Below are 17,373 nucleotides of genomic sequence, written 5' to 3' on the forward strand. Positions count from 1 at the left end.
AACGACAGGTCCGCCAATGCAACACCTTTTACTCCTGGTGTGCGCGATACTGCCGCTTCTGTATGTGAGCATATTGTTATCCCATGACTCTTTGTCACCTCAGTGAAAATTCAGTCGAAAAATGGCGCACAGAATAATTACGTTTATGTCTCCTAGAATGATACGAAGGTCCGCATTACACAATCAACTCACAGAAATTTTTCTTTAAATAGACTGCAGGCTTGCAATGCAGGATACCTTCGCTGCAACTAGAAGTACGCCAAGAGGAAATGAGCGCTGTGTTTCATAGTAAGTGCAGTAAACGAGCGTCGTTTTTGTTTGTTCTGCAGCTACGGCGGTGTGGGCGGCGCTGCTGCTACAGCTGGCAGTCGTAGCGGCGGCGCCCTGGAACACGGGCTGCCTCTTCTCCAGGGACCCAGACTGTTGGCGATCGCACGCAGGTAAGCCACCAGAGAGACTACTCCATCTCGTTTCTTCGTCTGTGTGTTCATATTTCTGAACTGAGACTCGCTGTCACACTGTTCACTAAATTGATCGATAATATTTCCTCCACCTGAATACCAATTTAGACTATCCGCCATACCGTTGCTCCATTCCCTGTGATCCAAACCACTTCTCTCAAGCTCATTAATTCGCAAACCTACATTTACTGGTCCAGCTCCTTCGCGTAAAATCTCTTATAGCAATAGCAATCATTCTATTCACCACTCTCAGTAACATGTACCGTATTTCAGTGCACTAGTAAATTATCGTTTTTATCGCCTCATTAGCAAGTAACTGTAGACTAACCATCATATTTATTTTAAAAATACCAAAGCACGTTTCATACAGGGTGTCTGAAACCGCTTGTGTCAAATCGTAACAGGTGATAGAGCACCCACAGCTGGTTATATTGAGGTAGGGGAACCAATGGTCGGAAATACATACTTACTGTCTTATTGACATACACAGGCACACCACATAACAACAACGTAGCTCATACTAATTGTTCAAAGCGACGATCGCCATCCTCAGTGCATGTATTACAGTGGTGAATGAAGTTCTGCAGCAATCGCACGAAGATGCTGGGTATCCGGTCAGGGGCGCTGCAGTCGTGGACTGTGCTGCTGATTCCGGCGGAGGTTCGAGTCCTCCCTCGGGAATGGGTGTGTATGTTTGTCCTTCGGATAGTTTAGGTTAAGTAGTGTGTAAGCTTAGGGACTGATGACCTTAGCAGTTAAGTCCCATAAGATTTCACACACATTTGAACATTTGTTTGCTGGGTATCTGTTGTACAATGGAGCAGGCAGCAGGCGATAAACAACGTACACCCCTGACCACCAGACAGACATACTTCACACAACTTCGCTGACAGCACATGGCTCATGTAAGGCCGCACGCATCGCACTGAAACGTTCCCTTAAAAAATTACTGTGCTGATAAACCCCTTACGTTATTTGATTTTCAAACAGCTGAGAAGAACTGAACGTACTCAGACATTTCTCTCTTTACTTATTCTCATCAACACTAAACTGACACACAATATTTTTAGCGCAACGCAATCTGACTTTTAATAATCTCTACAAAAGAATGGCCCTGACTAACCATAACCTACACCTTTCATGAATCACTTAACTCACAAAAATCTTCGTTACTCGAACTACTACAATACAGCGAGCGCCACTACTGCCAGCTAAATAAAAGATTCCAACTACTTAAGTCACTAACTACTGATAGGCATAGTTAGCATATGAAAGATTTTGATAAAGAACAAACAATGTATTTACCTTAATAGTGTTCAAAAGTCATAATATATATATATCAATTCATGACATCCAGTTTTACAAATTTACTGTCTCTGATGGACACACGTCCAGATCACCCGCTCTCAAAACTCCGCCATCTCTCTCCCCACATCCACCACTGCTGGCGGCTCACCAACTGCGCAACGCTACGCGCTGTTCACATCCAACTGCCCAACACTACAATAGCGACTATTCCAACAATGCCACCCAGCCACAGACTGCGCACAGCACAGCCAGTGATTTTCATACAGAGCGCTACGTGGCGTTACCAATATAAAAACCTAAACAGCCTACTTACAGCACCAGCGAATTAACCTGCGCCGCACGCACAACACCACTCCTGGTGTTAGTTATCCATTGCATCAGACTGCTTGCGATGTATCCATGGACAGGTCTGTTACTGTGTACAGTGCGCCACGCGTAGTGAGAGATGGAACGTTACTCATCACGAGAGTTGGCAGCCATGCATTTAACACACGGAGCTGCCGGATGTAGTGCGCTTAAAGCAGCACGAATGTCCAGAGAGCGCTTTCCCGATAGGTGTTATCCTAATTGGAAGGAGTCGGTGACGCCACAGAGAGCCGGCCAAGGTTCCCGCAACGACATGTCCGAAGACAAAACTTTGAGGAGATGGTGTTGGATCGTGTGGCCGACCACGCAGCAATAAGCAAGCATCAAGTTGCCCGTGAAACGCACACATCGTACGTTACATGTGGACGTACTGGTGGAACAGGTATTACACCCCTATCATAAAGAACGTGTGGAATCACTGGGAGTAATCGATTTTGAGTCCCGCGATCACTTCTGTCAATAGATTATCCACTGCAGTGATGTATTGCCGAATTTCGTACAGTTTATATTGTTCACGGATGACGTCTCATTCAACCGTGATGTTGTTTTCAACAGCCGCAATAGCCATGTCTGGAGTGCGGACAATACGTACACCACCCATATCGGTGGGCACCAGCAAGGAGTTTGTAAATGTGTGGCCAGGCATTGTCCCAGATCGTCTTATAGAATCCTATTTGCTGCCTCCCCGTCTGACTGTTACGCGTTACCTGGTGTTCCTGCATGTGCTGCAGCAGTTATTGGAGGCTGAACCCCTTGTTGTCCGCGAAAGGATATGGTTTCTACACGACGGTACAGCCGCCCACTTCGATGTTAATGTCGGCAAACACCTGAACGACACATACTCTTATTGGTGGATTGGAAGGGCTGGTCCTTTCTTATGGATACGGAGATCGCCGAATCTCACATCCCTGGATTATTTCCCCTGGGGTTATATCTAGACGTTTGTGTACGAAACTCCCGTTCAAACGGATGAAGACTTGTTTGCTAGGCAGGACGTCATCCGCCGTTGCCATGCATGCACTGAGAGTGGCTGTCGTAACTTTGAAAAATCACTGCGATCTACGCTGTTGTTATGCGACGTGTGTTGTGTACGTCCATAACACAGTATATATGCGTTTCAGACCATTGGTTCCCTATCTCAATATAATCGACTGTGCACTCACTGCCGTTTGTTTCAGTTTGACCCGGAAGATTTGTGACACCCTGTACTTACTGTTTTAGTTTTATAAGTAAGGAGACTGTTGCACCTCGCAACACTTTTCAGCCTTCCACCTCTACCTAGCTGTGTAATAGAAGCTTAATATATTTCATGTCATTTACTTTATATTTGTTTATTTCATATTTTCTTATTCTATTTTGACACGATGACTTTCACTTTTTGTGCGGTGCAATCTCTTTATTAAATCACAAAAATTACTTCAGAAAAGTAAGGTTTCTCCAAACGTGAAAAAATATTCCAAGTTAAACATGGCCAAGTACCTATCAAAAAATATTCTAATCAAATTTAAGAGTGCTGCAGTCGAAAAGATGTTCTCAGTACCGTAATTAATAGTCAGTTGTTAACATTATTGCTTTACCACAGACTAATAATCAGTAAGTGAAATCAAATCAACAAAGAGATTTATCAAAAACCAGTTACAAGTTATAAACATTTTGAAGCATAAGCTATATGAAACACTAATTTCCATTTTCACGGCCGAAAAATTAAGATATTGGAGATACCGAGTTCATTTGCAGACGTCACGTATCGTATGGGTAGAACATGCTGCACGGCTGGCACCACTGACGAAGTATGGCTGAAAGGGCCACATGTTACGTAACTTGTTTCAGAAATATACAGAACTGTACTCATTATAAAACAGCATCCTCCACATGACTTTAATGTACCATACAAAACCTAAATATTATGCTGAACTCGTCATATTTACAAGCGCTGCACGAAACGCAACCTCATGTCTCACAACAGCAAAAACAGTGGAAAATGCCGGAAACAGGTTGTGGCGATCTCTAGTGCGTGTTCCCTCATGTGGTATTAAAATCTGTCACTAGATTTAAACACCTAACAGGAAGCATCACGTGGTTCCTATGTACATCTCCTCTACTTCCGATCCGTTTGAAAGGCCTGCTTTTCTGAGACAAACATGGAATACCAGAAGACAGTTTTATGACTTGAAACAGAAGCCAATGTTTGTTCCTGGGCCTACTTCACTCTTTAGCATATCCTAGGGGTGACTCTTTTTCTTACGTTTTTTACTTTCATTAGTAGGCCTAATATATGCCCAAAATATATGCCCACAAATATTCGTAATAGAATCACTCTGTCTCTCTTTCTCATACACATGCACATGCTCCCCCCCCCCCCTCTCTCTCTCTCTCTATCTCTCTCTCTCTCTCTCTCTCTCTCTCTCTCTCTCTCTCTCACACACACACACACACACACACACACACACACACACACACACACACACACACACAGAAACACAGATTGAGTCTTCCAGTTCCCATCAAGGTTTTCGGGAGGTTTCGCTTTTACTACCCTTTTATTTCAAATTGGGAACTCCTGAGTCCCACTAGCAGCTGTTAACTGGCTGAAAAAAACGATACCTCTGTAACGGGCCAGATCTCAAACAGACCTTCTCACTCCTTTGGGAAGAGATTGAAAGAAAAAGGTACACTGCCTCTCTGCCACTGCTTTACACGTCAAGAAAGTCGTCAACTTCACCACGTACACTGATAGATTTAAATATCTACATTGAGCGCTGAAATGTCAGTTTGAGAACATATTGTCCCAGAAAATAACCGGAAATAACTGCAATGTCACGGTTCCGACCGAGGTTCAAGTAAAGTTTTCTTTTGTTGTAAGTGGAAACATCGCTTCAAATATTCCTAACAGGAAACCTCTCTGCCTCTTTATCAGGTCTCTGAAATTTCGCTTAAAAGAACTGAGTTACAAACTGAGCAGTATCTTAAACTGCCCATCTTATTGTACTGCAGGGAATGAAACGGATAAAAATGAAGTTCAGTTCAAACATGTTTGATGCGAAAGCAGCAGGGTTCTACCATATTTAATAAATTAATTCGGAAGAAAAGCACTTCCATTCTTCACACCAAATATAGAAAGTGAGACAACGTACACTCCTGGAAATGGAAAAAAGAACACATTGACACCGGTGTGTCAGACCCACCATACTTGCTCCGGACACTGCGAGAGGGCTGTACAAGCAATGATCACACGCACGGCACAGCGGACACACCAGGAACCGCGGTGTTGGCCGTCGAATGGCGCTAGCTGCGCAGCATTTGTGCACCGCCGCCGTCAGTGTCAGCCAGTTTGCCGTGGCATACGGAGCTCCATCGCAGTCTTTAACACTGGTAGCATGCCGCGACAGCGTGGACGTGAACCGTATGTGCAGTTGACGGACTTTGAGCGAGGGCGTATAGTGGGCATGCGGGAGGCCGGGTGGACGTACCGCCGAATTGCTCAACACGTGGGGCGTGAGGTCTCCACAGTACATCGATGTTGTCGCCAGTGGTCGGCGGAAGGTGCACGTGCCCGTTGACCTGGGACCGGACCGCAGCGACGCACGGATGCACGCCAAGACCGTAGGATCCTACGCAGTGCCGTAGGGGACCGCACCGCCACTTCCCAGCAAATTAGGGACACTGTTGCTCCTGGGGTATCGGCGAGGACCATTCGCAACCGTCTCCATGAAGCTGGGCTACGGTCCCGCACACCGTTAGGCCGTCTTCCGCTCACGCCCCAACATCGTGCAGCCCGCCTCCAGTGGTGTCGCGACAGGCGTGAATGGAGGGACGAATGGAGACGTGTCGTCTTCAGCAATGAGAGTCGCTTCTGCCTTGGTGCCAATGATGGTCGTATGCGTGTTTGGCGCCGTGCAGGTGAGCGCCACAATCAGGACTGCATACGACCGAGGCACACAGCGCCAACACCCGGCATCATGGTGTGGGGAGCGATCTCCTACACTGGCCGTACACCACTGGTGATCGTCGAGGGGACACTGAATAGTGCACGGTACATCCAATCCGTCATCGAACCCATCGTTCTACCATTCCTAGACCGGCAAGGGAACTTGCTGTTCCAACAGGACAATGCACGTCCGCATGTATCCCGTGCCACCCAACGTGCTCTAGAAGGTGTAAGTCAACTACCCTGGCCAGCAAGATCTCCGTATCTGTCCCCCATTGAGCATGTTTGGGACTGGATGAAGCGTCGTCTCACGCGGTCTGCACGTCCAGCACGAACGCTGGTCCAACTGAGGTGCCAGGTGGAAATGGCACGGCAAGCCGTTCCACAGGACTACATCCAGCATCTCTACGATCGTCTCCATGGGAGAATAGCAGCCTGCATTGCTGCGAAAGGTGGATATACACTGTACTAGTGCCGACATTGTGCATGCTCTGTTGCCTGTGTCTATGTGCCTGTGGTTCTGTCAGTGTGATCATGTGATGTATCTGACCCCAGGAATGTGTCAATAAAGTTTCCCCTTCCTGGGACAATGAATTCACGGTGTTCTTATTTCAATTTCCAGGAGTGTATTTTAAGGGCCCTACTTACAAACTTCATAGATGTGATAGACATGGCATTTGTAATATGGAGCTCCATATTACATGTTTGCTCGTATGATTACTAATTCTCATAGTTAGACTCTCGTTGTTAATGAGACACGTCTCGAAGGTCATCTACTTCGATGTTTTCACACATTCGGTCACATTTTTTTGTAATTTGTACTTTGTTGCCCCGGTAATGAATCAAATCAGATCGAATTTCCCGTTTCGGTGAAGGTTTTCGGGATGTTTGCTTAGTAGTAGGCAAGTATAATAACAGAAAATCCTCTCCAGATTATTCCCTACCGGGAACTTCCTTGCCTTATTGTAACACTAACTGGAATCTGAAAAGTCGAGAAATTCTACACCAGTTCTTCCTAATTAGTTGTGCACGGAAGGAAAGAAAAATATCCGAATTCATTATGCAGCAGATACGAACTGTATACACTTAAAACACGCGCAGCTAGTCAACGACCTAACTGAAAAAAGCCAGACTCTTCACGAGTTCGATGACTCAACGACTGGGTTAGTCAGTTGACTGCACAATTATTAATCGTCAATAAATTCCTCATACACTATTCACTGGTAAACCTACTTACATTTGAGACAGTATCAATAACCTGCTAACTCACATCGGTGATCTGAAGAAAAACTACCAGCCATTGTGGAGACAGAGTCTCAACATCGTTCCTCTGGAGAAAAAGTGTGGTGCGAGGAGGCAGAGAACAAATTTTTTCTGAGTCGTTTTACAGGAGTCACGTAAGGTGACTTGTTTGATAATGAGTTGCCACTGTTATTGGAACTACTACCTTTATCGTCTCTAAGCATGACGAAGAGTGTCCACAATCTGACCCCCAGCCGACACGTCGTCTAAGTCTCAGACTTTCTTACAGATGGAACAGACGTACCACCTAGATCTCCATCAGTTTTTCCGCTAAGTCTTTGATTATGGGAATGAGGGGAAAACTATGCAGCGAAGAAGAAGAACAACGGACGTCACAGGCTACCTGGTTATGGACCGCATTATGCTCCCAAAAGGAGATCTCAGGATATCTGCATGTAGTACTGTGGAGAAAGCTGGAAAATGCGGGAGGAGTCTTGTCAATTGAACATAAAATGGTTTCACACAATTTTTTACTTCAGAGTGTCGATACTGCAGCTGTACGAAAATTTTGTCTTTCTTCCATAAATTCTCTGCAACTACCCTGACATGATACGCTTAGCGCTCTCAAATACATTATAAATTATGTTTATTGATATTGTTCTTATAATTACAAGTTTACAATACATTTAGTATAAGAATTATCACGATCATTACAACAGAATGATCAGAAAGTGCAGTTATATGTTGTTCTAACCGAATACAGATGATATTCACCATATGCTGGTAATTTATATTCGCAAACATGTAAACAAACCAGTGGAATTTAAAAGAAAAATTCCACAAAAACACACTCTTCTTTGTGTGTTTCTGACGCAGACTCTTGGGCTTCTAGCAGCGCGGATAACTCGAATTACTGATAGATATCTATAATCTATACTGCAGTGCATACTGTGAATGAATAGTCAGAACACTACAGTGGTAACAATGAAATCCGTTTAACATACATATTACGTGTAGGGGCCAATTTAAAACATTTGTTGCAAATATAGAGTCCACTCTAAGAAAAAAGAACCGACGCATCACTCAGGAATTATCCGAATGGGACGGAAATCGGTAGATGTGCTGTAGATGTACAGACAAACAAATAATTAAAATTTCAGAAAAATTGAAATTGGATGATATTCAAGAGAAAGAGCTTCACAAAACGAATTAGTCAATAACACGTTGGTCTACCTCTGGCTCATATGCAAGCAGTTATTTGGCTCAGTTTTCACTGACAGAGTTGTAGGATGTCCTTCTGAGGGATATTGTGTCAAATTCTGTCGAGCTGGAGGATGAGATCGTCAAAATTTCGAGATGCTTTTGTGGGGCCCAGCCGATAAGGTTGCAAAAATTCTCAGCTAGGGAGAGATCCGGATGCCTTGCTGGCCAAGGTAGGATTTGGCAAGTACGAAGGCAAGCTGTAGAAACTCTCGCCGTGTGCAGGCGGGCATTATCTTGCTGACATACAAGCCCGGGATGCCTTGCCATGAGGGGCAAGGAAACGGTGCGTAGAATATTTTCGACGTACCGCTGTGCTACAAGGGTGCCGCGAATGACAACAAAAGGGTTGCTGCTATGAAAAAAATGGCACCCCGGAACATGACACCTCGCTGTCAGGCCCTATGGCGAGCCACAATCGGGTTGGCATCCCACTGCTGTGTAGGGCGTCTCGAGAAACGTCTTAGGCATAGAATTTCATTGAATGGAGTAGAATTATCCCACAGTGCTGGGATAACAACCTGAATGTCACCCGCCATACTGCCCGACAACCTGAAGTATTGGTCGAGGGCCCCTGTGCCCGAGCGGTTCTAGGCGCTTCAGTCCAGAATCACGCGGCTGCTATGGTCGCAGGTTCGAATCCTGCCTCGGGCATGGATGTGCGTGATGTCCTTAGGTTTGTTAGGTTTAAGTAGTTCTAAGTCCAGGGGACTGATGACCTCGTTAAGTCCCATAGTGTTTAGAGCCATTGTTTTGGTCTGTGGTACCCTTACATCACAGCGGTACGTCGATCTTATTTTACGCCCCGTTTTCTTGCTCCTCTTGCCAAGCCATCCTGGGCTTGTATTTAAACAAAATAATGCCCACCCTCACACGGCTAGTGTTTCTACTGCTTATCTTCGTACTTGTCGAAACCTAACTTGACTAGAAAGGTTGCCGGATCTCTTCGTAATTAACAACGTTTGGATCCTCATGGAATGGGCCCTCAAAACCAGCTTGGGTTTTTGACGATCTAACGAGACAGTTGGTCAGAATATGGCACGATATCCCTAAAGAGGACATCCAACAATTCTATCAATGTCAGGCCGAACAACTGCTTGCATAAAGGCCAATAGTGAACCAACGCGTTATCTACTTGATCAATTTGTCACGCTCTTTCTCTTGAATAAGTCACTCAGTTTTTATGTAGCTGAAAACATTTATTTGTGCATGTACGCCACATCTACCGATTTCCATCCCATTCCGATAATTCCTTCGTAGTGCCTCGGTTTTTTTCGTCTTGGAGTGTTTCTGCATGATATTTACACACACTCACAAAACCACTTATGCATACACACACGCACACACACACACACACACACACACACACACACACACACACACACACACACACACACACACGCGCGCGCGCGCGCGCGCGCGCGTGCCTGCACACACACACAGTCACAGTAATACAAAGTCCTAAAGAGGTAAAGTAGCCACCTTCTTTCTACAAAAAAGTAATCTGTTTAAAACGTGAGCTTACATTGACTAAATTCTGTTGGATGTGTGATCTTACTAGCTATGGCAACTAAGTCCATTATTAACTTCATTTGTTAAAGCTGTCCTCACTTGCTGGTTAATTTATTTTGAGTTTGCATACATCATGATTGAAAAAATGGTAAGTATAGCTTACTGACTTGTTCTTGAACTACTACAGTAATTTGATGATATAGTTCTTTGTAGCAAGAGAAAACAGTGTTGAATTTTATGCTTTGATGAAAACGTGAATATCACGATTTATTGGCCTTAATATTTTACGTTATTGAACTTAAAATTATACATGAGGGGAGGTTTCACAGTGGAGTGGAATCCTTATGGAACAGTCGGACATAATTTCCTGGGAAACTAAGTACACAGATAGATGGAAGCAAAGACCGTAAAACTGCAATAAATTCATTCCTGTTAAAGTACTGAGGTGGACAAGTCATCCTTGATATTCTATATTCATTTACTGTACACATAGTTAATAGAACCATCTGAATAATTTCCTTACTCACTTCATTGTTACAGGTACAAGTGTGGATAATCACGCCCTTGGGACACTTCACACACAGAATTCGGCACTTACCCCAGCAAAAGACAAGACTGACAACAGATGGCCACATATCCGACAGCAGGAAGCAGAAAATGGCGAAAGTGAACAAAATCATCTAGCCGATGTAAAGAAAAAGTACTTACATGAATTGACGAGACTCTTACAAGGTATTATGCCAGAGAGGGAAGACAGAAGTAGGAGCGACAGCGACAGTATCAGTGACAGCAGCAGCAGCAGCAGCAGTAGCGACAGCGACAGCAGCAGCAGCAGCAGTAGTAGTAGCAGTGAAGAGAACAATATTAGTAACACTGAAAACAGTAGCAGTAATGAATTTGGAAGTGGACAAGATGGACTTAGTGTAGAGAATGGAAGTGGAAGTGGAGGTGGTAGTGGAGGACAAGCTGGTAGTGGAGGATCTGGAAGTGGCAGTGGAAATGGTGGAAACGGTGGTAATGGAGGCAATGGTGGGGACGGTGGAGACAGTGTAACTGGAGGAGATGGAGGGGATGGTGGAAATGGAGGTAATGGTGGAGATGCAGGCGACAGCAGCAATGGTGGTGATGCCGGTGATGGAGGAGATGGTGGTGATGGAGGCAATGGTGGTGATGCTGGTGATGGAGGAGATGGTGGTGATGGTGGCAATGGAGGTGATGGTGGAGATGGAGGTGATGGAGGCAGTGGTGGTGATGCTGGCAATGGAGGTGATGGTGGCAATGGTGGTGATGGAGGTGATGGAGGCAATGGTGGTAATGCTGGAGAAGGAGGAGATGGTGGTGATGGAGGCAATGGTGGTGATGCTGGTGATGGAGGAGATGGTGGTGATGGAGGCAACGGTGGTGATGCTGGTGATGGAGGTGATGGTGGAAATGGAGGCGATGGTGGAGATGGAGGTGATGGAGGCAGTGGTAGTGATGCTGGCAATGGAGGAGATGGTGGTGATGGTGGTGATGGTGGCAATGGTGGTGATGCTGGTGATGGAGGAGATGGTGGTGATGGTGGCAATGGAGGCAACGGTGGTGATGCTGGAGATGGTGGAAATGGAGGCGATGGTGGTGATGGAGGTGATGGAGGCAATGGTGGTGATGCTGGAGATGGAGGTGATGGAGGCAGTGGTGGTGATGCTGGAGATGGAGGAGATGGTGGTGATGGAGGCAATGGTGGTGATGCTGGTGATGGAGGTGATGGTGGAAATGGAGGCGATGGAGGTGACGGAGGCAGTGGTGGTGATGGTGGCAATGGAGGAGATGGAGGAAATGGAGGCGATGGTGGAGATGGAGGTGATGGAGGCAATGGCAGTGATACTGGTGATGGAGGTGATAGTGGAAATGGCGGTGATGGTGGAGATGGCGGTGATGGAGGCAATGGTGGTGATGCTGGTGATGGAGGAGATGGTGGTGATGGTGGCAATGGAGGCAATGGTGGTGATGCTGGAGATGGTGGAAATGGAGGCGATGGTGGTGATGGAGGTGATGGAGGCAGTGGTGGTGATGCTGGAGATGGAGGTGATGGAGGCAGTGGTGGTGATGCTGGAGATGGAGGAGATGGTGGTGATGGAGGCAATGGTGGTGATGCTGGTGATGGAGGAGATGGTGGTGATGGAGGCAACGGTGGTGATGCTGGTGATGGAGGTGATGGTGGAAATGGAGGCAATGGTGGAGATGGAGGTGATGGAGGCAGTGGTGGTGATGCTGGCAATGGAGGTGATGGTGGCAATGGTGGTGATGGAGGTGATGGAGGCAATGGTGGTGATGCTGGAGATGGAGGAGATGGTGGTGATGGTGGTGATGGAGGCAACGGTGGTGATGCTGGTAATGGAGGTGATGGTGGAAATGGAGGCGATGGTGGAGATGGAGGTGATGGAGGCAATGGCAGTGATACTGGTGATGGAGGTGATGGTGGAAATGGCGGTGATGGTGGAGATGGCGGTGATGGAAGCAATGGTGGTGATGCTGGCAATGGAGGTGACGGTGGCAATGGTGGTGAAGGAGGCAATGGAGGTACTGGTGGTGATGCTGGAGATGGAGGAGATGGTGGTGATGGTGGTGATGGTGGCAATAGTGGTGATGCTGGTGATGGAGGTGCTGGTGGAAATGGTGGTGATGGTGGAGATGGAGGTGATGGAGGCAGTGGTAGTGATGCTGGCAATGGAGGAGATGGTGGTGATGGTGGTGATGGAGGCAATGGTGGTGATGCTGGTGATGGAGGAGATGGTGGTGATGGTGGCAATGGAGGCAACGGTGGTGATGCTGGAGATGGTGGAAATGGAGGCGAAGGTGGTGATGGAGGTGATGGAGGCAGTGGTGGTGATGCTGGAGATGGAGGTGATGGAGGCAGTGGTGGTGATGCTGGAGATGGAGGAGATGGTGGTGATGGAGGCAATGGTGGTGATGCTGGTGATGGAGGTGATGGTGGAAATGGAGGTGATGGAGGTGATGGAGGCAGTGGTGGTGATGGTGGCAATGGAGGAGATGGAGGAAATGGAGGCGATGTTGGAGATGGAGGTGATGGAGGCAATGGCAGTGATACTGGTGATGGAGGTGATGGCGGAAATGGCGGTGATGGTGGAGATGGCGGTGATGGAAGCAGTGGTGGTGATCCTGGCAATGGAGGTGACGGTGGCAATGGTGGTGATGGAGGCAATGGAGGTAGTGGTGGTGATGCTGGAGATGGAGGAGATGGTGGTGATGGTGGCAATAGTGGTGATGCTGGTGATGGAGGTGCTGGTGGAAATGGTGGTGATGGTGGAGATGGAGGTGATGGAGGCAGTGGTAGTGATGCTGGCAATGGAGGAGATGGTGGTGATGGTGGTGATGGAGGCAATGGTGGTGATGCTGGTGATGGAGGAGATGGTGGTGATGGTGGCAATGGAGGCAACGGTGGTGATGCTGGTGATGGAGGAGATGGTGGTGATGGTGGCAATGGAGGCAACGGTGGTGATGCTGGAGATGGTGGAAATGGAGGCGATGGTGGTGATGGAGGTGATGGAGGCAGTGGTGGTGATGCTGGAGATGGAGGTGATGGAGGCAGTGGTGGTGATGCTGGAGATGGAGGAGATGGTGGTGATGGAGGCAATGGTGGTGATGCTGGTGATGGAGGAGATGGTGGTGATGGAGGCAATGGTGGTGATGCTGGTGATGGAGGTGGTGGTGGAAATGGTGGTAATGGTGGAGATGGAGGTGATGGAGGCAGTGGTAGTGATGCTGGCAATGGAGGAGATGGTGGTGATGGTGGTGATGGTGGTGATGGAGGCAATGGTGGTGATGCTGGTAATGGAGGAGATGGTGGTGATGGTGGCGATGGAGGCAACGGTGGTGATGCTGGAGGTGGAGGTGATGGTGGAAATGGAGGCAATGGTGGTGATGCTGGTGATGGAGGTGATGGTGGAAATGGAGGTAATGGCGGAGATGGAGGTGAAGGAGGCAGTGGTGGTGATGCTGGAGATGGTGGAGATGGTGGCGATGGAGGAAATGGCGGTGATGCTGGCGATGGAGGTGATGGTGGAAATGGAGGTGATGGTGGAGATGGAGGTGATGGAGGCAGTGGTGGCGATGCTGGAGATGGAGGAAATGGTGGTGATGGTGGTGATGGAGGCAATGGTGGTGATGCTGGTGATGGAGGTGATGGTGGAAATGGAGGTAATGGCGGAGATGGAGGTGAAGGAGGCAGTGGTGGTGATGCTGGCAATGGAGGTGATGGTGGAAATGGTGGTGATGGTGGAGATGGAGGAAATGGTGGTGATTCTGGCAGTGGTGGCAGTGGAGGAAGTGGAGGAGATGGTGGTAATGGTGGAAGTGGTGGCAGTGATGGCAGTGATGGTAGTGATGGCACTGATGGCAGTGACGGAGGCAATGGTGATGATGCTGGAAATGGAGGTGATGGTGGGGATGGAGGAGATGGAGGTAATGGAGGCAGTGGTGGCGATGCTGGCGATGGTGGTGATGGTGGGGATGGAGGTAGTGGTGGAGGTGCTGGTAACGGTGGTGATGGTGGAAGTGGTGGTGATGGTGGAGATGGAAGTGATGGAGGCAGTGGTGGTGATGCTGGTGATGGTGGCAATGGTGGTGATGGAGGCAATGGTGGTGATGCTGGTAATGGAGGTGATGGTGGAAATGGTGGAGATGGAGGTGATGGAGGCAGTGGTGGAGATTCTGGCAATGGAGGTGACGGTGGAAATGGTGGTGAAGGTGGAGACGGTGGCAATGGTGGTGATTCTGGCAATGGAGGAGATGGTGGAGATGGTGGTGATGGTGGAAATGGAGGCAGTGGTGGTGATGCTGGGGATGGAGGTAATGGTGGCAATGGTGGTGATGGAGGTGATGGTGGTGATGCTGGTAATGGTGGAGGTGGAGGAAGTGGAGGTGATGGTGGAAATGGAGGAGATGGAGGCAATGGTGGTAATGGTGGCAACGGAGGTAATGGTGGAGATGGTGGTAATGGAGGTAATGGTGGAGATGGTGGAGATGGCGGTAATGGAGGTAATGGAGGTGATGGTGGAGATGGTGGTGATGGTGGCAATGGAGGTAATGATGATGATGGCCAGTCTAATAATGAAAGTGGCAGCAGTGATGGAGGCAGTGATTCTGATGGTGGCATTGGTGACTGCCCGGCCGTCGGCAGTTGTCCATTACACGAAGATGCTGGATCAGATGTTACACTGTTGCCCCATGCCACTGATTGTGGACAGTATTGTGTATGTGACCATGGCGTTCCAGTAGCCATGCCTTGTCCTGCAGGACTCCACTTCAACCCAGAGCTGAGAGTCTGCGACTGGCCATATGCTGCTGGTTGTGAGGTACAGAACTAACTCAGCAGTGTATATTCTTTGTGACACAAATCCTTAGTAGACAACATTAATGTGTTATAGTGTTTTTGTAATCATAATTTGATGTGTGTCGTTTTTGGAAGAGGATGTAGCATCTGTAACTACTGTCTTATATTGTTTTATTGTGCATTTTACGTATAACTTGGAGTAACATTTATTTACTGACTGATCTATTTTATTTTGTTTTTATTAAAAAATCTTTGTCATTGCTTGATGTAGTCCTTTAAAATTCCGCTTTTTGTTGTTTTATTAAATGGTTTATTTACATCAGTGTGAGACTGTTTAATATTATGCCAGAGCTCTTGTTTAGCATAACTCCTTCCTCTCTTCATTGTTTACCTACCAATATGTACATATAGTGTGGCAATATAAGAGAAATGAGAGTCAGAGATAGAATCAAATAGGCTGCGATGGAGATAGGTGTAATAAAAATGGCAAAGCGAGCAGTTTATCTGAATAACAATATATTTGTAAAATTATTGTATCTATTTTTTAATGTCGTGATACAACATTTCGTAAGCAGTGTTACAGCTGCACAAGTTGACATTCTGCTGAATAATCACATTGATCTATCACTAAAGCTTTTGTCTGCCACATGAATAAAATAAACATTTTCACGAAGATAATACTCCTCTGAATCCAGATATGGTATCAGAATTTCTATATCGACCTTAGTTCTCATGTGGTAACAGGTTCTGTAATTTTTTACGCCACAAAATGTATTATTTGTAAGTGACAAAAAGCCTCACTCTCATATTAAGGATTCCAAAGAAAGTACACAACAAACATATTGGCGTCACTGCAGAACTGATTCAAAAAATTAGAAACATGGAAATGAAGAAAAAGAAGAGCCAAACAAACAAAATTTCTTTCAGTTCTTTGCCTCAGGATTGGCTCTGTGTCTACGTCTAACACTAGTTGGACAATAGTTACGCACTCTGTTTGACTTGACGGTGGGTTCCTAATTTACAAATGTGTGGTGAAACAGTTCGTCATTGATGGCCTCAATATGTACATATAGTGTGGCAATATAAGAGAAATGAGAGTCAGAGATAGAATCAAATAGGCTGCGATGGAGATAGGTGTAATAAAAATGGCAAAGCGAGCAGTTTATCTGAATAACAACTGACTGACAGTGAAAAGTAACTTAAGTGTTATGTTTCACCCTACACGCCGATATTATCTCAGTAACTTATGTGTAATATCGCGATAATTCTCCGCCTCACGCTTATGTAAAAACCTACAACATACTCCTTTCAAAGACAGAAATGGTACTTTTTCAGCATCAGTCAATATATACCAGCAGAAAAATGCTCCTGCAGTAGCACAAAAAACTCAAATATGTTCCTCTTTAGAAGACTCTGAAAGAAAAGTGGAGAGCCATCAGCCTCAGTTCTCACTCTGCGTCGCCACCAAAAATTCTGCCGAGCTAACGTATATTTTTTACACGGAGCATACATGTGTGTTAAGGTTACTGATTCCCCCAGCCAATGTATAGTGTCCACTCATCTGTATTTTTCATTTACACTGCAAAGTTGCAACACCCTGTATGTAAGAGAAATGTGACATCTCTGCGGCCGGCCGGTGTAGCCGAGGGGTTCTAGGCGCTTCAGTCTGTTACCGCCCGACCGCTACTTTCGCAGGTTCTAATCATGCTTCGGGCATGGATGTGTGTGATGTCTTTAGGTTAATTAGGTTTAAGTAGTTCTAAGTTCTAGGGGACTGATGACCTCAGATGTTAAGTCCCATAGCGCTCAGAACCATTTTGAACATCTCTCTGAATCTGAAATTAATCAAGAATCAGGCACAACCTTGAGGCCTGCTAAATTTAGTGTGAACATAGGATTTACTAACGCTTTAATTGATTGAGCCTAGCAAAGAATTTAAAGGTGGGGAATGACAAGCTTTA

The 17,373-nt window shown here is 46.5% G+C and overlaps 1 protein-coding gene across 1 annotated transcript; it reads left to right on the forward strand.

Annotated features, from left to right (window-relative positions):
- Nucleotides 1-269: 269 nt before the first annotated feature.
- On the forward strand, nt 270-15,446 carry LOC124788783 (uncharacterized PE-PGRS family protein PE_PGRS54-like). The gene is made up of 3 exons (XM_047256066.1): nt 270-288; nt 330-440; nt 11,101-15,446. The coding sequence occupies exons 1-3, from the start codon at nt 270-272 to the stop codon at nt 15,444-15,446; spliced, it is 4,476 nt and encodes a 1,491-aa protein (XP_047112022.1).
- Nucleotides 15,447-17,373: the final 1,927 nt, after the last annotated feature.

This window comes from Schistocerca piceifrons, chromosome 3, assembly GCF_021461385.2.
Source record: "Schistocerca piceifrons isolate TAMUIC-IGC-003096 chromosome 3, iqSchPice1.1, whole genome shotgun sequence".
Classification (NCBI taxonomy): Eukaryota; Metazoa; Arthropoda; class Insecta; order Orthoptera; family Acrididae; genus Schistocerca; species Schistocerca piceifrons.

Excerpts from the sequence above, each read along its gene's own strand:
- LOC124788783 (XM_047256066.1), top strand. Across the intron at positions 441-11,100 it reads CTGTTGGCGATCGCACGCAG|GCAATGGTGGGGACGGTGGA; the intron begins GTAAGCCACCAG and ends GTGGTAATGGAG.